Genomic DNA, 22,842 nt, shown 5'->3' with positions numbered 1-22,842 from the left:
TACATGGTATTAAGATTAGAAGATATGCTCCACCTATTGCTCATTTATTGTATACTGATGATTTTTTTTTTTTTCTAAAGCTTCTCTTAGGCTCTGTTTGGCAGCAAGAGATATTGTATTTACTTAACTATGATTAGGAGATACAAGTCATGAGATGAACTACTTGTTCGTCTGCCCCTTATCCTGTCACATGTTTTACTTGACTACTGTTTAGTTGACATTCACACCTATATACTCATTTTTAATATCATACAAAAGAAAAACTAAAAAAAAAAATCATAAACAAAATTTGCAAATAAAAACTTAGGGCCTGCTTGATAACCCATTTTCCCACTAACAAATCGATATTTTCCCACTTAAACACATATTTGCCGCTGTTTGTTGCGATATATGGGTCTGGCAAAAATAAAACCAATTTGCCGGCAAAACACTCACGTGACCATCTTTTCCCACTGGAAGCAGTAAAAATTTATCCATGTGGAGACGGATATATTTTGCCACAAGAAAATTGACCAAAATTTTTCCACTCCATTTTCTTGTTTCGATCAACCACCCTAGTCTGCGACAAACCCATTTGCTTCTCTCCTCTCTCTCTCAAGGTAAACTCTGCAACTCTCTCCCTCCCTCTCTCTCTAATTTGATTTTATTAAAAAAAATCAATTTTAATTGGTTAACTGTTATTTCAATTTCAATTCAGATTTTGGGATAAAGTTTATTGTGATTGTTCAGAAAGGAAAACAAATGCATGCCCAATTCTTTAAATTGAGAGAAATACTACATTATGGTGAAACTATGTTGAGTTTATCTTTATGGAGGTTTTTATTTTGATCAGGTGTGGAGACAAACGATACGAACATCATTAGAAGTGGTTTGTTCCCGGAAATTTTGAAGGAAGAAGCAGTATCCAGGCTTCAGGAGTTAGGGAAGGTAATATCGAAAGTATTTACAACTAATTTCATGTTTTGAGTAAAGTCTGCATGAGAGTGGTTTCTATAGACTAGAACACACCGATATTTTTATTATATTCTGGCAGTGTGATTAGTTGATGATTAGCATTTATCTTGTACAGGACACTGTCATTGATGCTGGAATGTTCGATGGCTCATTAGGTATAGTTTGTGCAGTGTCTGCAGTTAAGGTTTTGAAGATCGAAGGAAAGTTAGAAAATATAAGAAGACTGATAGTGGTCAGTGAAATATGATGCCACTTCGTGTTTTTGCTTAGCTGTGATGACTATGCCAGCAGTGCACTATGTTGATATATTCCATGTGAATGCTTTTGGGGGTACCTTACGTAGTTTATGAATCATAATTCAAAAGTGAGTCCTGCTTGTTAAAGAAATATATACTAACACCCGTTATAAATAGGTTTCACTTTGAGCACTGAATCGTGGTTATGTTCAGATCCGGCAGTGATTAAATACGTATAGGGAAACTAGACTACCATTTGACAAATTAGACCTTGACTTCATGCTGAGTGTTGTTTAACTTCCTATTCGTAGAGGTAGAACAAACTTACCGTCCAAAGTACTTAAGAACTGGATCACAAGAACAGAAGATATAGGCATGATACAGGTTGTTAGATAAATCTGATCTTTCCCCAGTTATTGCATACAGGTTCACATTTTGTTGAGCTAACATGCATGTCTGGGTTTATAGCTATCCATCTTCAATTTGATTGTTCCCTGACATAATGAAGAGTTGATGCATCACAATTGTTTACTATAACCTGGCTTATTGTTGCTTCACTGCTCGAAACTTGCAGGTGATTGCATTTAGTGATGAAGAGGGTGTTAGATTTCAGACAACTTTTTTAGGAAGTGCTGCTTTAGTTGGAACTCTACCAGTCTCAGCATTGCTAATATCTGATAAGAGGTTTAACTGACTCACTCAATTTATACATGGAATAATGCTTCTCTTTTTCACCTTGAGTTTGATGGATAAAACCTCATTCAGTGGTGCAACAGTCCAACATGCTCTCAAAGAGAACTCATTTGAGGGTACTGAGGAAAGTCTTCTTCAACTCAAGTATAAGGAAGGATCAGTCTGGGGTTATATTGAGGTACTACTGCATATGCTGGCACTCTCACTGCCTATCACCAGATATATGTATATTCCTATCGTTCTCAAAGTCTTTTTGATTTTTGTCTCTTTTTTCCAAAGGTTCACATTGAACAAGGCCCTGTACTGGAATCACTTGGTCTTCCTCTTGGAGTAGTCAACGGCATAGCTGGACAAACACGATTAAAGGTATGTAACATGTTACCTTGTTTTATCTGTTAAATTATTGTTTTAGTAGGTAGCTTCCAAGCTTTGGACTACCTTCGTACTTATCGTTCTGGTACTTATTCTTCTTGGGGAACTACATCCTTTTTGGACTCATTATGGGTTTTTGGAGAAGGTGTTAACCAAAACTGGTCCGTGACACCCATTCATTCCTCACACTTGCAGTCTGCTGATTACTTGTATCTTTTCAGTTCTCCATCCCCAGTGCAAGTCGTGGTGCCTTGTTGGTTTTGTGTGTTGGAAATGGTGATGTTGAAGGTTCGGAGACTTGTTTGGAAGTGAATAGATTGTTTAGTTGTGTTTGTTTAGTTGTAGTGTAACTGTGTGAGAGTGCTTTTAGTTGTGTTGTTATGTTCCAAGTTAAATTTTGCAGGCGGAGTGGAGTGTGTGTTGTGCAGGTGTGTGGGTGCTGCTGCTGCTGACAAGTGTTGCTGCTGTTGACAAGTGATGCTGCCAGGTGATGGTGAGTGGTGCTACGGTGTTGCAGGTGTTGGTGGGTGGTGCTAAGGTGTTGCAGGTAGTGAGTGAGTGGTGCTCCTGAGAAATGCGTAAAAGTTTCACAAAGCTCCTGAGAAATTGTTCGAGTATAAACTGCAACTAGGTGACTTTGTTTTGTTCATGCTTGTATTTTGTAGTAGCTGCACTCTTGAACCCAACACTGTGAAGTGTTTTTATCAATCTTTTTAATCAACAGAACAAAGATGGGTGCAAAGTAAGAAATGTAATTTTCCTTCATGAGATCACAAGTCAATGTAAAAATATTCAGGGGTTCTTACTTGTAGACACGTTACAATTTAACTTCCAATGATATATCACTCTTTCTATCCATATGAACATGAATAATTTAAAGACATGCACTAGTTGTTATGTGTTTTATCTTTTTAAAATGTATGAACCATTTTAAATACAAAATAATAAACTTTAAAATTTATTTGCCAGTGGAAAATTTTGTGTTATCAAGCACCGGCAAAACTGTCAAATGATATTTGCCAGCATTTGCCAGTTGATGCAAATTGTGCAAACAAGCAATGGCAAAACAAAATTTTCCCACTAGGTATTTGTCTGACAAATTTTTAAGTGGGGAATTATTTTCCTATTATTTATTTGCCCAACAAGTGGGAAAATTTATTAAGCAGGCCCTTAAAAACAAATAAAAACTCATAAACAAATAAAAGGAAAAAACTATAATTAAATATTGAATATATACGTACCTAATTGATTTATACAAAAAACATTAAAAAAAAAAAAAAAAAATCCCAATTTGATGAATAATGTGAAGATTTAAACACCACTTTTTAGGAGAAAAAAATGTTTTAATGTGAGAAAATAAATAAGACGGAGAGAGAGAAAATACATAAGGTTTATGGTTCCATTACTAAGATTCCCACATGAAGGAAAGAGAGAGAGAAAGAGAGGTTTATAGTTCTATTACTAGGATTCCCACATAAAAGAGAGAGAGAGGTGGAAAACGACGAACAAAATAAAATTTGAGACACATACTGTGATTGCAAGATTCATAGAAAAAGTTCGCATAGCGAAGTGGATATCGCGTTAGATTCCGAATCTAAATATCGTGGGTTTGATTCCCACTGCGATCATCTTCCTGTTTTTTTAGGTCCGTTCCAGTTCCATGGTGCTCAGTTAGATATCATCACCATGTAGCAATATCTCATACTGTTATTCATTACATTTTTCTATTAAAAAAAAAAAAAAAAATCTACCACCCAACGGACTAAAGTAACTTATACCAAGGTGAGGGATCTTCCCGCCAAATTTTAAGAGAAACTAAATGCCTACATCAAATGTAGTTCCCCAGTACAATAGCTTCAGAAGCAAAATATAAACGCGTTATTGGAGTGAAGAATTGCACACAACTTTCGGTAAATAGTCATGCCATCTCAGTAAAGATCAGAGGGGCCCTTTTTCATTGTGCCCGTCAATGGGCATGATATTTTTAATACCTGACACTGTTATCCTCGCCATTAATTTTCCTGAGTAGCAGAGAGATCCCAAATTTTTGAGACTCACTAAAGTATATAAAAAGAATAAATGGCTGGACATAGAAGCAGTCATGGGCATCAACACAATAGAAGTTCCATCAGCACATTAAAGTCTCGTACATACACATTCCTTTGCCTGTTTCTGTAAGAGCCTCACTAATCACTATGCACATAGTTCACTGTCAGCTTGCAGATGTCTAAATTACAACAAACTTCTGAAAACCACGGATCCAATATGTCAAGATGGTAATGTTGACCAAGCTAGCTACATGGTTGCCCAGGAGCAAAGTATGATGGAAGCCATCCATCTTCCTTTTCAAAAACCTCCACATTGTAATAGTTCACAGTATTTTGCATCTGTCATGTTCCAACAGGAATACTAACGAAGGCTTGAATCCATACATACGCCGTAATTAAATCGTCACAATGAACTAACACCAGCTTGAGTAAAGAAAGTTTCAGCACTTAATCCAGGCCTTACAATAAGTTTCCCAGCTACACAAATCATGTATCATGTTGTTGTATTCCATTTTTACAATACATCCTACCACAAGTTAAATAGGATACCTAGTAAAACAGTTTTCTGATACCAAACCAAACAAAGTTCAGGAATATGAAAGTAGTGGGAAAATCCTTCCACATCCTTTTCAGTTTTAGTTCTTAACTAACTTGACTTTGCATTAAAAGGACTAACTGATTAAGGACCAGGAAACATAAATTTGAACAAGAAAAATGAAAGAGATTCTTGCTGTAATGCTTCTATCAGTTTCCAAAACCCCTCTTTGTGTTACCGGAAGAGGGTTGGAAAAAGGGATAAACAGGATCCTATTAGATGATTGAGCCTCACATTTAAAACACAAAAACAAAACAAATACCTTACTCCTCATCCTTAATATTCCCAGCAGATCCTGCAGAAGTCACATTACTCCGAAGTTGTTCTACTGAATCCTGAGTACCATTCATGGACCCTATCAGTTGTCTTCCATGCTTTTTCTTGATACGCCTGGATGATTCCCTAGTTTCAAGCAATGTACTCCTTTGCTTGCTACTACGTGAAGGACTCGCTGTAAACTGCGATAATCCACTCGAATTTCTTTGCCTACTACCATGTGTCAAAGACCCAGATCTGTGGGAAAAGTCCCTGGAAGAAGTCCCCATAGATCTTTGATAAAATTGACCAGAATGGTTGGTACTAGTTTTGTCCAGCTCACTAGGTTCCGCATAATGGACCAAACTGACCCGGCGTGAAATTTTTCCAACTGCACAAAGAAAGAATATAATCGTTTTTTTCTTTTTTCTTTTATCAGTATGAAGGAATATAATCATATGAAAGAACTATTTTGACCATATACACAATACTGTTGACGATGGCAAAAAGCATAATATTTCCATGGTAAAATTTTCCATTTTGAAGGACTATTCTCTTACAATTTTATACATTCAAGTGTGATTAAAGTTCTTTACTATTCAGGCATTTCTGATCTTTTCCTTGCTTGAATCTTTATACAAGATTAAAAATCATGGGGCAAAAACTTTCAGGTCTTTTGGGTTGCAAATGAGGGAATTTGCCACTACTCATTAGTAAATGAAAAACATGAAATATATCATCTGAATAAAAATCTTATCAAGGGGGAAAGGGCAATATTCTAAATATTACAAGCAAGGTTTTAGAAAATTTTCGTCTTCGTATAAAAGCCAAGAGAGAAAAACTGAGATTGGTAAACTAAATTAGAAAAGAAACAAGGTATAGAATCAAGGACTCAAAGAGAATTATAGTAGATCTCTTCTTATCATAGGAGAGTGTGGATGCCCGACCTTGAAGGTAACTTTAAGGTCAAGTCTGCTCTGGAGGTGATTAGAATGAAGACACAAAAGGTTGGATGGTACCGATACCTATGGAATTCCTATATCCACCCTAGAGTTGCTGGAAATGTGTGGAAACTTCTTCATAAGTGTGCTGCAACTGATGATGTGGTACAAAAGAATGGAGTCAAACTAGTTTCAAGATGTTACATATGCCACAACACGACTGAAGACTTCAACCATCTGCTATGGGATTGCCCATTGGTGCAGGAACTATGGAACTGATTCGAGGGCGTTTTTTTCTGCAACAAAAATTTCAACAATCTCTCAAGCGGTGCTGAAATGATGAAGGGTTGCAACCCTTTGATCAGAAACTTATGGATAGCTGCTTTAATAGGTGGCATGATGGCATTATGGTAAAATCGAAACAAGGTGCTTTTTGAGGATGTCATGTCTTCGATTGTTTTCTGCAAACAGATTGTAAGAGCGGAGGTGCATCACACTTCAGTACTTTCAAAGGGATACATATACTCTAGTGCACAGGAGAGTGACATCTTAACAACTTGGCAGGTTGCTACAAGACTAAGAAGGGCTCTGAGACTTCATGATTGTAAATGCTAACACGCCCCCCCCCCCGAAGCATTCTCAAGCTGAACACTGACGGCTCTTCTCTCGGAAACCCAGGACCAGGCCATTGGAGGTGTTTTTAGAAATTCAGCAAACGAAGTAGTGTTTAGCAGAAACATTGGAGTAGAAACAAGCTATATGGCTGAATGCAAGGCAATTGTGGAGGGTGTGGAAATAGCAGTGGAAAGGAGCTGGAATCAACTATGGATTGAGTCAGATTCAACCTCTGCTGTGCTTTCAAAGCTAATTCCTTACTGTGGCAGCTTCAGTCAAGATGTAACTTCTGCAAGGAAAAGATAGGTAACATCGCAATGACCACTACTTGTAGGGAAACTAATTTTGCAGCCGACACCATGGCCAAGTATGGGGTTACTTTAGTGACAACTAAGATATGGTTGTATGAAGGAAAACCCTCATTCATATATAAATGGGAGGATCCTATGGTGACCTATTTTAGATTTGAAGCATAGCCACGTTTTTGTAAAGGGAAGCTCATAGGCAGCTTTCCTCGTGGCTCATTGTACCCTGTACATTCTTTCCCAATTTCTAATACATTTTTAGCTGACCTAGCAAAAAAAAAAACATTTTGTCGATATCCATTATAATATTATACAGACATATGCTGTCAAACACAGTAGTACCTAACACAATCTAGTCTAGGAGATTAATAGTCTAATTTCATTCAAATTTAGGGGTGTATCTACGCCGCATTGACCAACACAGTAGTACCATCCCCAGTTGCTTGTTATTGGATATTAGGTCGTTACGTTGGGGGGGGGAGAGAGAGAGAGAGAGAGAGAGATTATTTAGGGTGTATCTACACCGCATGGCCCAACATAGTAGTACCATTTGCAGTTGCTTGTTATTGGATATTAGGTCGTGGCGTGGCGAAAGAAATAGATGAACGAGTCTCGCAATAAAAAGAGCCTAAATTAAAGGAAAAGTAGTCAAAATCTATTCCTCTCTCACAGCTTCACATCACTTCGTTTGATGATATAACTGTGCAGTCCCATGCGGATAGCATAGCCTTAAATTTCATAAAGGTATTGAACTTTGTCTCGCAAATTCAATGAACAGCCCTAAATTAAGAGGTCAAATTATGTTCTAGCACTGTAGCACATATATGATCCACCAAGCGGTTTGATCCATCTTGCATATCAGGCCTACCTTCACAGATATTAAGTATTCCCATGAATGCTTCACGTGCTCGACTTACAGCTGTTGACAAATTCAAATTTAAGTGTCCTGCGTGTGACTGAGTTCCTCCACCAAAGAAAACTCTCCAACCACCACTGCAGCAGTACCCACTGGACTTCTACTATTGCTGGAAGAAGATTGTAAAGCCCTGTCATCACCACCAACCTCCCCTCTTTCATCAGATTATGTTGTCTTACTTCTTCCCTAACTATTACAGCTTCTGGTATGTTTTCCGTGTCCACTGACTGACCATCAAGACCAAGAACGTAATATTTCCTCTATCTTGCCGACAGCCAAACCCCATCTTCATCTATCATCACCTTTTTTCTCCGATCAGACCCTCTTCCTTTCTCTTTCAACATCATCTCCTTGCAAAATTTGATTTTCTCTATCACACTCAACTAAACTAGATTGTCACTAACCACCCTCACCTGTCACCTGCACTTCAGCTATGATCGGTTCTTCATTTTCCCCACCCTTCTGGCTGTTTCTCTTACTCCTCCCTTCTGTATAAACTTCTCCCGCCTCACCCTCACCCTCCAATCTACTATTCTCTTCCAATAACTTGTTCACACCCACCCACCCCCCCCAAAAAAAATATCCTGTTTGCCATTGTTTCACAGCTTGAGACCTTCTTTCCTTGCTGGTTTCAGACCTTTGACTGTGATGTAAAGCCACTGTAGAACCTTCAGCAAATTCTTCAAAGGAATGTTGCAATTTTTTTCCATCCTTCACCATTCTTTCCTTCCGGCACACAGAGAAAGACGGTATGACCGTTGCTGGAACACGGGCTGATAGAAATCTGCACATGCTTACTACCATTATTGTTGGTTCTTATTCCCATGTTCTCTACAAACTGACCATCCCTTTTCCTGTTAGTGCAAACATCATCCGTATTCTCATTTGCAGCAAAGGACTGAAAGCTGTTAGCAACCCACAAAGCTGTCTCCTTTGTTAGAATCTCTTTGGTTCTGTAACATGCTCTACTCTCAGTAATTCCAATCAAGCTTTTTCCACTTATACCAGTCCACCCTACCTCAAATCTCTTACCCTAAATAAAGATCATCATCCTCTTTATATGACAATAGCCTATGGACTTCGATTCCTTGGCGGGAGAAAAACTTCTGAGAGAGCACTCTACCGGATGGACAGGAGTAATTCTTACTCGCTGGATCTACAACGATTGCAATTGAGAATTCAAGAGAACACTTTCTAAACGGTAGAAGAACACTTTCAAAAAGGCAGAAGAGAATCAATCAACACTATTTTGAAAAGTAAAGTCCTCTTAAGTCACAATGATTCCTTCTCTTCTGAAACTTCACTGGCAACTATCTAAAACTATCCATCTAAACTGCACATCTATCTAACAAAATTGGGAAGTGTGGGGCCCAAAAGACCCCATCCAATGGTAGATAATCATTCTCACCAAAATATGACTTGGCAGATCCAAAGTTTGAAAGGTTTGTGCAATTTTGTTAAGTGCAATCAATACCATGGGATCTATTAAAAATCAGCCAAAAATCAACAATTGCGGCTGGGCTTATAAACTGTTAGGCCTCCAAATTTGATATGGTACTGCACAATTGGCTGGCCCAATTGATGCTATGGATCAATTGGGCTTATGGATAATGGGCAATTGGGCTGGCCTTCGGCGCGACGTGTTGTTTTGCGCCGAAGGCGCGATGAGTTGTCGTGGTAGCGCCACAAACGCGTCAAGGTCTCGCGGGCCGTAGGCACGGGCATACCTTAGTATAAATATAACCAAGAATTCCTCTTAACCAAGATCCGAAAGAATACAATAACCAAACCTCAGTACGGATTTTCAATTCTCAACCAGTAACCTCAGTACGGTTTTCCTTAAAATTATGCTTTAAGTGCGAGGCTCGTTTCTCTTTCTACCACCGCATCAGGGCCCAATAGCCAATAACAAGCGACTTCTGATGATATAACTGTGCAGTTCCATGCGGGGCAGCGTATCCTTAAATTTCATAAAGGTACTGAACTTTGTCTCGCCAAGTCAATGAACATTCCTAAATTAAGAGGTTAAACTACATTCTAGCACATGTCCTACTGTAGAGTTTGAAAAAGAAAAGTTTATGGTTTTCAAAGAGTTTCCATCAATCTCAACTAGTAGGGCTCCAAAAAACTGCACCGATGGCTAGAATGGCTAGAGAGTTCGTCGTGGCAGAAAGTGAACGGTTTGCAGCGGAGAACTCGGGCAATGGGAAAGTGAAGATATGGGAAAGCAAAGCGGGGAAGACTTTCTGGGCAGTTCTATCACTCAACAGTCATAAAGTTTGGGGAATGGCTAGTGAATACTGCTTTGACGGGTGAAAGAAGATCATCATTTTTCCAGAGTAGGGAGGGGGTTTCACTTCAGTTGCAGTGGTGAAAAAGAATAGAGGAGGTTCATTTGCGTCAATCACTATCGTGCATGCCAACAGGGCCAAATCTTTGTTCATTCCTGCTGGGAGGGACAGAGAAGGATGGAGGAAAGTGGGTACATATTTGGTGGACTTTGGAAAATCAGTGGTGAATGGAGCTACTCCTCGTAGGAATCAAGGTGGTCGACAACCCAACACTCTTTACACGAGGAGCACCGAAATCACTCGAACTTGGAGAGGAGGGACCACAACATTCATCTTCAAGGGGGACCACCATGGATCTGTTCTCAAAACAAACATAGAATATTAATGGGCTATTCTTTAGTTCGTGTTGAAGATGGGGAACCTATAATTATAGCTATCAGATCCAGAGGTGGGTTGGAAACTTTCTCAGTTCTGTCCTCTCAAGAAATTTTATGCTTGATGGATTCAAGGGAAATTGCAACTACTGTCTTGGCGACGGATATTTTGGAGGTCGGGCAATTCTCTATTTCTCTCCACTCATGGGGGTTGGAGGAGGGGATCTCAAGAATTGCAGCTCCATCGCATAAAGAGTTGTGGATCAAATTTTTGGGTTTCCCTTCGCATCTGAAAAAGTTGCAAAATTTCAGACGAATAGCTGACAAGTGTGGAGGGTTAATGGAGGTGGATCAGAGGAGTCTCAATCTTCACCATCATTGGATTCGCTTGAAATGTTATGTTGAAGATCTTGCTCTTCTCCCCAGAGCTGTTACTCTAGAAGAGAAGGAGATAAAATTCAAAATCGTGATTGAACCTGAAATAGAGCTTTTCCCCAGTAGGGTTCAGGTGGTGCCGGGGCTCAGGGAGCGTGGTGGTTCAGGACACCGGAGATCCTGGCGTGATGTGGTTCAACAGCCAGGCAATTTGGCGGGTGGTTTTGAATTTGAATTTCAAACAAATCCTTCTGACAGACACCCAAGGCTTTCTCCTGATAATGCAGTTGGGAGGGGATTGAGCTGCAAACATATGGTATCAACAGAGAGATAGGGACAGTTGAGTCAGGGGGTGGGGACCAGCGGGAGGCAGGTGGCATCCACAGAGAAATAGAGACTTCTGAGTTAGGTGATGTGGATGCAAGTGGCATCAACACAAAGATAGAGACTATTGAGCTGTGTTGCATGGGTACGGGACGGAGTGTCTGGTTTGGACACGGGTACGACGATTTGGACACGGCGAGATCTGAGAATTAGGGTCTGTTTTGCTTGTGTCCGGGTGTCCGTACCAGTGTCCACAGGACACGGGTACGCGATACAGAGGAAATTAGGGCGTACCCATGCAACAGAGCTATTGAGTTAGGTGAGGGGGACCATATGGACACAGGTGGTATTACCAGAGAGATGGAGACTAATGAGTCACGTGATGGGGATCAGCTGGATACAGGTGGCATCGACACAGAGATGAAAAATAATGTGTCACGTGAAGGGGACCATCTAGATGCAGCTTCGAGGTCAGGAGTGGATAATGGGCTTCACTTAGTGGGTGAGGCTGTGAGAAGATCTGAATCATGCACGGTGGTCCCTAATCCTAGTGAGAATCTTGGGCCTGTAATGACCAGTCCAGTCGCTATCACACCAGATCCAATCTGTGATGAGGAAAACCCAAATGCACTTAATGGGGCTCTTTGTGTGGAAGCAATACCTCTTGGGCCAATACAAGAGACTTTGGTGAGGGCCCGTCCTAGCAGATCTTTTAATCCAGAAAGGGGTAATAGAAGATTGATTGCACAAACTGGCACAGTACTATCGAAAAGAATTCTATATGGAGGTGCTTTCTCTCTCCTGCGAAGAACAAGATCAGAGGACGGTAGGCAGTCTACAAATCTCGGTCGTAATTTATATGAGGAAGAAGATGTTTCTAGTCCCCTTAGACATACAACAACTCTAGCTCCAGGTTTGGTGACATTGTCAGTAAACAATTCTGACTCATCAGAGGAGAATCATGTCAGTGCAAGTGATTCTACTGAAGTCTTGCTAAAAGGGATTTGCAATTGTGAGACAACACTCGATATCGGGATTTGGCTTCAAAAAATCGTGTTACCTCTAGCTGGGCAGTTTGGTTTGGATACCTCAATCAGTCGACCAGTCATGGAGGCCTTGATCGGTAGATTACATGCCGGGAATGTGGAATTAGCCAAAAAAGCGTCGAAGATGCAAATTATAGATGCTTGTGAAGTGGATTATGAGAACGAAGAGATAGTCGAGACAGAGGCAGGTGTTCTTGAGGGTGAACAAGATATGGCTGAGACAGCAGGCAGTATTGAGGGTGCACAAGCAGTGTCGGCAACAGAGGCCAGTGGTATTGAGGGTGCACAAGTGGTGGTTGAGGCAGATATATGTGGTATGGAGGGCGTACAAGTTGCTAATGTTGACTAAATTTCTGACATGGAATGCAAGGGGAATGGGGAATGAAGCAACCTGCACGAGTCTTAGGAAGCTTATTCTCAAAACGAAGCCTGATATTTTTTGTGTTCAAGAAACTAGAATAGAAGACCTAGCTTACTTTGTGGAAATGCGAATTTGGACCGACAATTGGCAGTGGATTGAACTCCCTTCTTGGGGTCAATCAGGGGGAATGATTCTTGCTTGGGATACAGATAAGGTGATAGTCGATGACCACTTAGTAGGCGCTTATTCAATTACTATCACTGGTTCTTTGATAAGTGACAACTTTAAGTGGATGACTACTGGTGTGTATAGTCCTAATCAGAACAACAAAGATCTGAGGGACGATTTCTGGCTTGAATTAGATGATACACGTGCTTGGTGTGAGTACCCTTGGTGTGTAGGTGGAGATTTCAATGTGATCAGAGAAGGGGCTGAAAGATATGGAGGCAGTAGACGCACCAAGAAAATGGTAGTTTTTGGGGAATTTATAGACCGCAATCAGTTAATTGGGTTCCCACTACAAGGTGCGATGTTCACCTGGTCAAAGAATCAGGCGCGAACCACTTTGAGCAGGTTGGATCGTTTTCTGGTTTCTCCAGAATGGGAGGGCCACTTTCGAAATGCTAAAGAAATTGCACTACCGAGGTATTCCTCAGACCATAAAGTTGTGTTATTGGACTGCACTGTCAAAGAATCAAGCCCAAGGCCGTTTAAATTTGAATTGATGTGGTTTGATGACAAAGATATTCTGGGGAAGATGGAAGAATGGTCGAACTCTTTTGTGTTCAGTGGGTCTCCGAGTATTATTTGGTGGAGAAAATTAAAAGCACTCAAACAGAAACTTATTGTTTGGAACAAAGAGGTGTTCGGGCGTGTGGATGTTCTTATTGATACACAAGTCAGTATCATTGATGATTTTGACAAGTTAGAAGAGGAAAGGGGTCTTAACCAGGAGGAATTCATAACTAAAATTGAGGCCAATGCAAAGCTCCAAACTCTTTTGAAGAGGGAGGAGGTTTCATGGAGGGTGAAATCAAAAACGCTGTGGGCAAAGGATGGTGACGGATGCACTAAGTACTTCCATACAATGGCCAACATGAAGAATAGGATCAAGGACATCTCTAAAATCCGGGTGGGCAGTAGAATGGTGTCAGATAAAGCAGAAATCAACAATCATAGTGGGGTATTACACTTCTCTCTATACAGAAAAGGAAGACTTTCGTCCAACTTTAGAGGGCCTACATTTTGAGACAATTTCAGAAGAAAGGAAACAGTGGCTAGAGAGGGATTTTAGCATTGAAGAAGTAGAGGACGTGGTTAAGGGTTTCGAAGGAGACAAGTCTCCAGGACCGGACGGCTTTCATGTGGAATTTTACCGCAAATGCTGGCACTTTATTAAGGATGATGCGATGGCTGTTCTGAAAATGTTTCAAGATTCAGCTTTCATTGACTGGCGACCTAGCGTAACAATTCCACGTACATCACTCTTATTCCGAAGCATGAGGGGGCAATTGATATGTCAGATTTCAGACCTATTAGTTTAATTGGGGGCATATATAAAATCATCTCCAAGGTCTTGGCTGTTCGCTTGAAGGTAGTATTGACAGACATAATCTCTAGATACCAAGGTGCTTTCATAGAGGGGCGGGCAAATTCTTGATGGGGTATTGATAGCCAATGAGTGTATTGACTCGAGACTTCGTCAGAATACACTATGTATCATATGCAAGGTTGATATCACGGAAGCGTTCGATTATGTGAACTGGAGCTTTCTTAGATATATGTTATGCAAATTCGGATTTGGAGATAAGTGGAATGAGTGGATTATGACGTGTATCGACAGCATCTTTCTCAATGATGATCGATAGGACTCCCATGGGTAATTTCAAGAGCAATAGAGGCTTACGTCAGGGTGATCCTCTCTCTCCTTTTTTGTTTGATATAGTGATGGAAGCCCTCCAAAAAATGATTCAAAAGGCGGTGCAAGGAGGGTGGCTAGCTGACTTTTCTGTTGGTAACAATAGTCCCGTCATCCCCATGTTACAATTTGCAGATGACACCATCTTTCTTCTAGATGCTTCAGTAGCTCAAGTCTTGGTGCTTAAAGCTGGTCTTCTTTGGTTTGAGGCTGTTTCTGGCTTAAAAACCAATCTAGCCAAAACCTCTATTATAAGAGTGGGGGAGGTGCAAAATTTGGAGCTACTTGCCAATGCTATGGGGTGTGCAAAGGGCCAACTTCCTTGTAAGTACCTTGGGTTGCCAGTGGGTGCAGGTTACAAAAACAAGCAAGTATGGGATCCTGTACTAGAAAAGTGCGCCAAGAGGCTTAGCGGTTGGAAAAGAAAGATGTTGTCTAAGGTAGGTCGACTCACACTCATCAAAAGCACACTTGCTGCCATCCCTATCTATCACCTCTCGCTTCTCACCATTCCAATGAGCGTAGCTAAGAAATTGGAGAGAATCATGAGATTTTCTATGGGGCTCTTCGGCAGAGAGTAGAAAGTACCATCTGGTGGCATGGGAGAATGTTTGTAAGCCTAAGGAGATGGGGGGTTTGAACATCAAAAATATACACTTGACCAACATGTCCCTCTTGGGTAAATGGGTGTGGAGATACGGCAGAGGTGAATCAGAATTATGGAAGGAGATCATTCAGGACAAATTTGGTGCTCCAGAGGTGGGGGGCTGGCCACCCGATGTTTCTAGTTCCTATGGGTGCAGTTTGTGGCGTGGCATTCTCGCTACCAAAGGAAAGCTTAAAGAAAATGTCACATACCAGGTGGGGCAGGGTGACAAAGCAAAATTTTGAAAGGATGCTTGGTGCACAGATAAACCTTTCCAAGAGGATTTTGAAGAGCTTTTCCGAGATGCAAGTGACAAGGATGGGCAGGTAAAAGATCATACGGTTTGGGAGAACAATGGGTTGACTTGGAACTTCAAATTGAGGCATAGTGTAAGGGAGTGGCACATAGACGGTGTCATTCGCATGTTGGATGCTCTTGCAGGGCTAACCCCTTCGGTGGAAGAGGATAAATGGGTATGGAAGTAGTCTAGCAACAGTAATTTCAGTTCTCGATCATATTACAATCTATTGGCCAGCAGTATTCCCTACCCACCACAACCTATAACTCTGAAGCTCTTATCGATGGCGTGGCGCAGTGGTGTACCTCCTAAAGTGCAGTTCTTCCTTTGGTGTTTACTACAAGGAAAGATACTGACAACGGATCAACTGCGCAAAAGGGGTAAAGAGGTGGAGGCAGAGTGTGTTGTGCACTCAAGTTGATGAAACTGCAGACCACCTTATGCTACAATCAGAGCTTCAAAAAGGCGTGGCAAAACATACTACAACCGTCGCATTTGATATTAACCGTGCTATCCGCCTCATTCAAGAATCTCTTGCCTTCATAGTTGGGAGTCGCCAAATACTACGGCCTATGGGAAATGCATTTGGCCTTTAGTTCCTTATGCCACGTGGTGGGCTATCTGGAGAACAAGGAACGATGTCATCTTTAACAGCAAGCCCGCATCTATTGAAACCACTATTCGTAACATTAAAGCAAACTTGTGGCTTTAGACATCGATGCTTTCGGAGAGAAGGGGCTACTGTTTTGGGAACTTAATGTTCGAGTGGGGATCTGTTATTTCAGGTGTTTCTTAGCTAGGATTTTCCACTTCTATGTTTTTTTGTTAAACACCTCTTGGTATTGGTGAGTCTCTTACTCACTTTTTTCTTTCTTTCTTCTCATATGAATAAGATGCATATTTATTAAAAAAAAAAAGTTCTACATATGCATTGATGCATACCAATAACTGTAACACTGTGTTTTACTTGATCAAAAGAAAAATAATATAAAAAATCTATAACATTGTCTTTGTCATGAATCATGAAAAACTAACAAATCGAGAAGGGTTATAAAAGGTCTATAAAAATAATTGACCTCAGAAGAAGGGCTTGTCAGGTGGTTAGAATGGTGATTATGGTCGAGACACTCAATTTTTTCGAATTTCCTATAAGAATGATTGCAATGATACATGACATTATGTTTACTTCAAAGTATTGCTTATTTATTTTCTAAAACGATACCTCAAAAAGAGAAGAGGTATTATACAATGATACCTTAGGCACGCACACTATACACCAGCCTAGAACTACTTTCATTAAAAATTACCGCACACCCATCTTCTATTATACAAAATAGCTCAGTTTTTTATTGTAAGTTGACAAGGCTTAAATGTTGGTCTCGATTTTCTCGAGATCTATGACTTTCCTAAATAATAGAAATTCTTAGCCGAATTTTTAGCAATATTCTCGAATTTAGGAGACTAAATAGACAGAAGAATATTGAGTTTTTACTCTCTTTCGTTAGTTAATAGAATTCAATTAACGATCAAGTATTAGGTAAATAACAACGTAATGGTGATCAAGTAGTGTTCAATGTGTTTTAAACACTACGAACGTTAACTAATCCAAGACATTATCCAAAGGAATTGAAGAATTCAATCTTCTCACAATCAAACACATCTATGATAATAGCAATTCACAATCAAGTATTAGGTAAAGGCTTGCAGCCATATCCACTATAATAGCTTTGATTTGCATGTTGTCCTTTAACTTTATTATAGTTGTCCTTTTACATACTTTTATTACAGTTGCAATATTAATGCAGAATCTCATGTCCATCTATTTAATTAATCAATGGAACCTTTGTTTTAACTCTATGTGGATCTGTTTCTATCCAGAACTCTTAGACAACTCTTATGTCTTTCTATTATGCTGTTAAAACTAACGCAACTTTATGGAAGAATAAGCTATGCTTGGGTTGATACAATTATCATATGAGGTGATTACCATAAAAAATATATTATCATATACGGTGTACCCAATGCTAGATGCAGAGGGGTAAAACAGTAGCATACCAACTTTTGTGTCCGACTCTAAAGATTGAAACACCGTAGCATCCGGTACTTGAGAAGCAAAGCTGACCAACTCATAAGACTTCCCTGCCATTATTCTCAAGTTAAAACCATAGCTAGTAAATTCGTGGACGGCAAAAGTTCGATACGGAAATTATTTGTCTAAGATTCGAAATGTTTAACAATAATACTTTTAAATATTCGGTCCAATAAAATGCTAACGGCAAAAATACAATATACGTGTTTTAAACGGGTATAATACAAATGCATTTCTTTAAAATTCAGCTATATATTTTACATTTAAAACAGTGATATATAAGTATATAATGTTTTTATTTTTATTTTTACAATTTTATTCATGAAAAAATAATACAAATGTCAAATTTTTAGTTCTACTTACTATTACTAATACAGACAAAATTAAAAACGTACAACTAACACATCCATTCCTAGTAAACAAGATTACTTTTGAGTTTTGATCTTCAAAGCTATGGCTTCAAGAACTAAAAAATGGTGGAATCTATTTTCTAGCTATGGCTTAAAGCCTTCAAGAACTAAACACATGCTTTTCTTATTCTTTAGCCTAAGCATTTAGGGGTTCTTTAAACTTTACTTTTTTAGTCAGTTGAGTTTTTCTAAGTATTAAAGTACGAGAGTTTCCATTTCCAGTTTTCAACTTTTACAATAAAAGCCCCGTTTTTTTTAATTCCAATAATTCAAACCATTATAACTCGGCAATAATAAGCCCAGCCCAAGAAATTCGCGTATTAAACCGCATTTTTCAAATATTCGCCGTCTTGTTCGTTTTATACGGGAATCCTTGTAATACGTGAATAATTCACGAATTAAACGGTGAATTACTAGCTATGGTTAAAACCCACAAAAAAAAACACAACAAACGATATAATCTTACCCGATAAACTCTCAAAGCTAGCAAAACTTCCATTCCTTTGCAACTTAAGTGTTACCTCTTGCCCATCAAAATCAGGAGTCTGAAAAAAAACATACCAATTAGTTTAAAAAAAAAGAAAAGAAATGGGAGAATTAATAAGTGGGAAGACATAATTACTTGATTAACTGGCCATTGAATAAGCCAGAGTTCCTTATTATAACCCATTGAAGATATATCTAAAAGTGGGTCTTTATTATTCTCTTCAAATTTCGGTACATCCGATTTTTTTGCCATTTTATCTACAGACTAGTATCCCGCAAGCGAAGGTTCAGACCTGTAAATACATTCCAATTATTAAACTGAGTTTGATTACAAACACAACTTTAAAATGTGATCAAAGCCTAATCCTCAAATAAACAAAATAGAATAACCCTCAATCCAATCCCATACTAGCCCAACACAATAAAACACTAACTACAACAGTGTCCAATGAACTAGCTCCAGCTCCAAACTACAAATCAACTCTTCAAGTTAAAGTGATTCTACAAGCTCTATTCTATTTAAGTCTTCTAACTACACGCGAAAACTCGCAACACAGACACGAATAATGAGTCGAAAAACAAGCACAAACATGTAAAGACTATAACTTTAACTCTAAAACCAACTTATTAACAAAAACAACATGCCCATCACTTGGGGAATATATATATATATATATATACCTTTTGAAGGGGTGAACGAAACCGTTTACGAGCTAATAAAGGAGATGGGTTTTTGAGGAAGGGGATTTGTAAGAAGTAGAAATGTCACTTTCACACACTTCTAAAACCTCTGCAAAATAATTAACATTTCAGTTTAACCTACTACACATTCAGGCACAGTCTTCTTTAAATAGCAATTGCGGAAAATTACAAGATATATCTTGTGGTTAATTGGGTTGGCCCAATGTGGCCCTCAAAACTCATAACTATTACAAACTAGTGAATGCCCGTGCTAGTCGGCACTCTAAACACATTACTTTTGAACAACACCCTAAGAGACCATCTCTATGGTAGCATTGGATCGATGATATAACCATTTCCAACAGTTTTATACTTTATAATCATTTCATAAGCATACTCAAGTGAGTTTAATTATTGCAATTCTATGCATTTCATTTCTCACAAACCAACTCATTACACATACTTTTATACATTCATTAATTCAGTACATATCAGAATGTGAATGAGGAAAATAATGGGAGAGTCTTCAATTAAGAGCATCATCATTTTTTTTTAAAAGAAATAAAAAAATCCAACAGTCTCTTTTGTATTTTCAACATTTCAAAACCCAAATCCTATCATAATCTGGAAATCAAACAATACAATTCTCATAGATCAATCATACCAAGATATATTACTTCATATTTATATATAACACAAATTACTTCTAAACCTAAAAGACAACTCATTAAACATTAAAGAAGACTTTGCATAATTTTTCACCTGGGGCTAATTCTAGTAACGAAATGAAAAAATAAAATAAAATAAATACTCCACGCCCACTGATCGAGTTCCTCATTTCTCTCATTCTCCCCTCTATGCATACTGTTCACATCATTCTGCTACCATATGGATAAATACGCCATGAAACAATGAATGTAATCGTGTCGCTCTTTCACATATTGACATATTTAAAAGTGATATATCTAATCTGATCCAAATCTCAACACCCATTCAACAACAACAAAAACAAAGAAACTGATGTTTTCAAATGCAAAACATCATCACATCAATACAGTGATATATACTTGGGACTATGTTCAAGTGATATTTAAAAGTGGTTGACACAAAGTAAAATCCCATAATAGTATTTCATACTGTTGCAATCTGCTCTTTTACAGCCCAAATTCGCTCTTTCACCATAATTGCCTAGGAAGGAAATTATGCATAAAGTTAAATGGTATCATAACCTGGGCAGTTAAATCACTACTCGGTGGAGGTGCGAGTAGCGAGTAGGTTTACTTAGTCGGGAATTAATCGGGATTACTCGGGCGATTTTTTAAACCGCTACTCGGTGGAGGAGCGAGTAGCGAGTAAGTCTACTCGGTCGGGGATTAATCGGGATTACTCGGGTGATTTTTTAAAACACTATATTTCTTTACAAATACATGTTACATATAAATTAACATTGAAATACCAATATGATAACTGGTAATTGACCACTAGAATTTATATAAAATTTTGTGAACTTGTGCAGCCAATATGGGGTGAAGCAGAAGAAGGGTCAAATGAATTCTATAGTAGCAGCAGTCTTAGAAACAAAGAAAGCTTACAAACAAAAATAAAAGGGCAATGCGATCAGTAAACATATCACAGTAGATACCAAATAGTGTTTGGTGTGGTCGTGCTCTCTTTTTGTTCTTTACTCTCTGATTTAGTTTTTAATTAATCTGAGTGACCCAAATTATGACCACAGCGGCACAGCTGCAATTAGAAACAATCCAGCTCTATATCTCCAACAGTCCAACCCATTTTCATAACTAAACCAATCACAATGTCACATAATCTATACGCAATACGAAGTTTCAACTCATAAGGCAGATCTAAAATAATTCCAACACAGAAATTTTGACTACTTCAAACAGACTTTAGGTGGGTCAATAGGTTAAGCTAGGAGACCAAATGACCAACCAATAATAAAGCTTTCGAAATCATTAATCATTTAATCTTGGCTGTGATTTTTTTTTATTTATTACAATCAATTTTTTTTTATTTATTACAAGAAAAGGGATGAGAAGTGAGGAGAAGTGATGAGAAGTGAGAGAAGAAGAAGAAAAAAAAAATGGAGAAGAACTGTGCTAGCGTACCTGTGGTGGAGAAGACGAACTTGTGCTGCTGGAGAATTTTGATTTCGCGAGCCCTAATTTTTTTTGCTTTGGACCTTTTTTTTTTTTTTTTTTTTTGTTTCGCGGGCTAAAAAAAGGCCCGATTTCACACTATTAACTCGCCCGGCCCGAATACTCATAAATTGAAATTTCTTAGCCAACGCCCTCTTCATCTCTTTCCTTTCCATTTCCATTGTTACCACAGTTCAACTGCCACCAGCCATTTGAAGCTTGTTATTCTCGTCTCTCTCTCTCTTCTCTCGCACAAACAAAACTATGCAAAACTTCATTCTCCGCAGCCGCAATCAAATAAAGGTATTTAACTAATTCTCATTAATCTATCTTCCTGAAGAAATTACTTTTTTAATTGTGTTCCTGAAAGGTATTGTCACTACTTACTGCATCGGTTTTCTCATTATTAACTGTCAAGTTTTTAGTAACAAACACCAAATGTAAATGGAAACGAAAATAGATTGAATTGCTTATTTGCTTGTGGTCCAAGCTAGTAATGTAGAAACCAAAAGAAACTGATCAAATACTCATTCTGCCTGATACTATTATCCTGAAAAAATATGCTTAGCTAATATTACCATGTGTTTGCTGAATGACTAACATTTTTAAGAAGCCTCCCAACATGCTTTGCTCCTGTGTCCTTCACTATTATTCAACTTGAGAAATACCTATATCTAATTGCTTATTCGACAACGTGCACTCATTTGTTTTTTAAATCCAAGTATAATGTTGGTCTTGTATTTGGACCTTTTGTGAAAAATCTTGAACAAGTTCTCATTAGAGTCACCACATGATCTGAATATGTCCAATGATATTCTTTTGCTTGAATCAGGTAGAGGATGAATTGCCAATCAAAATAAAAAAGTAGAGAGGACTCGCCTGCCAGAGAAATCTATGAGAAGCTTCTTAAGGCCGTGCAACCTTGAAGACCACACATTTTCTACGGCTGTAGTGTTCAGGTATACTTGTTTTGACTCAAGCTCTTTTACATGTTGTAGCTAGTACATTTTTATTTCCAAAAACTTCTACAACATAACTGAAGATGGCAGTTCTTAATCTTGTTCTGAAAAATGAAAGTTTACCCTGGATTTTATGTATTTACTTATAATTGAAAAATATAATAAGAGAATCCCAACTTATAATTGTTATTGTAGTTCAGTAGTTGTAGTTGTTGATAGGGTAAGGACAATCCCAACTTGGTGCCTTTGATCATTTAAGTAGACTAAGTTTGTCCTCAGCTAGTAATTGAAACAACCTGCATGCTCTTCTCTACTTCATGAGTTGGCCTTCCCCCCCCCCCCCCCGCACCTTTTCTTCTTCTTTCGTGACATACACAAGAGAAATCAATATTGTATTTTCAGGCTAATTCCCAGCCTTGTTAAAGTATTGAGGTCCTGAGGTGTATTATATATAGTCCCAGTCGCAACCTTTCTTGAATCTGATATTTCATTCCTCAC

General features: G+C 38.7%; 2 protein-coding genes and 1 non-coding gene across 10 annotated transcripts; 2 read left to right on the top strand and 1 right to left on the bottom strand.

The window, feature by feature from the left end:
* Positions 1–362: 362 nt before the first annotated feature.
* On the top strand, positions 363–3,113 carry LOC147522369 (allantoate deiminase 1-like). 3 transcript variants are annotated; one of them, XM_086593131.1, is made up of 7 exons: positions 363–599; positions 833–927; positions 1,070–1,186; positions 1,765–1,874; positions 1,956–2,061; positions 2,163–2,249; positions 2,659–3,113. In XM_086593131.1, the coding sequence occupies exons 1-7, from the start codon at positions 476–478 to the stop codon at positions 2,731–2,733; spliced, it is 714 nt and encodes a 237-aa protein (XP_086449257.1). In that variant the 5' UTR covers positions 363–475; the 3' UTR covers positions 2,734–3,113. The 3 variants fall into 3 exon arrangements, with proteins under 3 accessions (XP_086449257.1, XP_086449260.1, XP_086449267.1); XM_086593134.1 differs by having other exon boundaries at positions 420–599; positions 2,684–2,842; XM_086593141.1 differs by lacking the exon at positions 1,070–1,186 and having other exon boundaries at positions 422–599.
* Positions 3,114–3,810: 697 nt separating this feature from the next.
* TRNAR-CCG (transfer RNA arginine (anticodon CCG)) lies at positions 3,811–3,883 on the top strand. The gene has a single exon. It is a non-coding gene; the product is annotated as a tRNA-Arg (tRNA).
* A 300-nt stretch (positions 3,884–4,183) lies between these two features.
* Positions 4,184–21,485, bottom strand: LOC147522367 (mediator-associated protein 2-like). 6 transcript variants are annotated; one of them, XM_086593114.1, is made up of 6 exons: positions 21,356–21,485; positions 18,685–18,841; positions 18,529–18,607; positions 17,619–17,702; positions 5,161–5,544; positions 4,184–4,726 (listed from the first exon to the last, which is right to left on the bottom strand). In XM_086593114.1, exons 2-5 carry the CDS (start codon positions 18,799–18,801, stop codon positions 5,162–5,164), a joined length of 663 nt encoding a protein of 220 aa, XP_086449240.1. In that variant the 5' UTR covers positions 18,802–18,841; positions 21,356–21,485; the 3' UTR covers positions 4,184–4,726; position 5,161. The 6 variants fall into 6 exon arrangements, with proteins under 6 accessions (XP_086449240.1, XP_086449246.1, XP_086449236.1 ...); XM_086593120.1 differs by having other exon boundaries at positions 4,184–4,642; XM_086593110.1 differs by lacking the exon at positions 4,184–4,726 and adding an exon at positions 4,728–4,829.
* Between the last annotated feature and the right edge of the window lie 1,357 nt (positions 21,486–22,842).

This window comes from Coptis chinensis, chromosome 1 (genome assembly GCF_015680905.1).
Source record: "Coptis chinensis isolate HL-2020 chromosome 1, ASM1568090v1, whole genome shotgun sequence".
Lineage (NCBI taxonomy): Eukaryota > Viridiplantae > Streptophyta > Magnoliopsida > Ranunculales > Ranunculaceae > Coptis > Coptis chinensis.
This window is presented reverse-complemented; position numbering and strand designations above follow the sequence as displayed.

What these genes read in the sequence shown, in the direction of transcription:
- LOC147522367 (XM_086593114.1), bottom strand. Translation starts at nt 18,801, where the DNA reads ATGGCAAAAAAATCGGATGTACCGAAATTTGAAGAGAATAATAAAGAC. An exon ending in TTCAATGGCCAGTTAATCAA is followed by an intron (nt 18,608 to 18,684) that starts GTAATTATGTCT and finishes GTTTTTTTTCAG; the next exon opens with ACTCCTGATTTTGATGGGCA. An exon ending in AGAGTCGGACACAAAAGTTG is followed by an intron (nt 5,545 to 17,618) that starts GTATGCTACTGT and finishes TTCTTTGTGCAG; the next exon opens with TTGGAAAAATTTCACGCCGG.
- LOC147522369 (XM_086593131.1), top strand. Translation starts at nt 476, where the DNA reads ATGTGGAGACGGATATATTTTGCCACAAGAAAATTGACCAAAATTTTT. An exon ending in GGCTTCAGGAGTTAGGGAAG is followed by an intron (nt 928 to 1,069) that starts GTAATATCGAAA and finishes TATCTTGTACAG; the next exon opens with GACACTGTCATTGATGCTGG. An exon ending in CAGTCTGGGGTTATATTGAG is followed by an intron (nt 2,062 to 2,162) that starts GTACTACTGCAT and finishes TTTTTTCCAAAG; the next exon opens with GTTCACATTGAACAAGGCCC.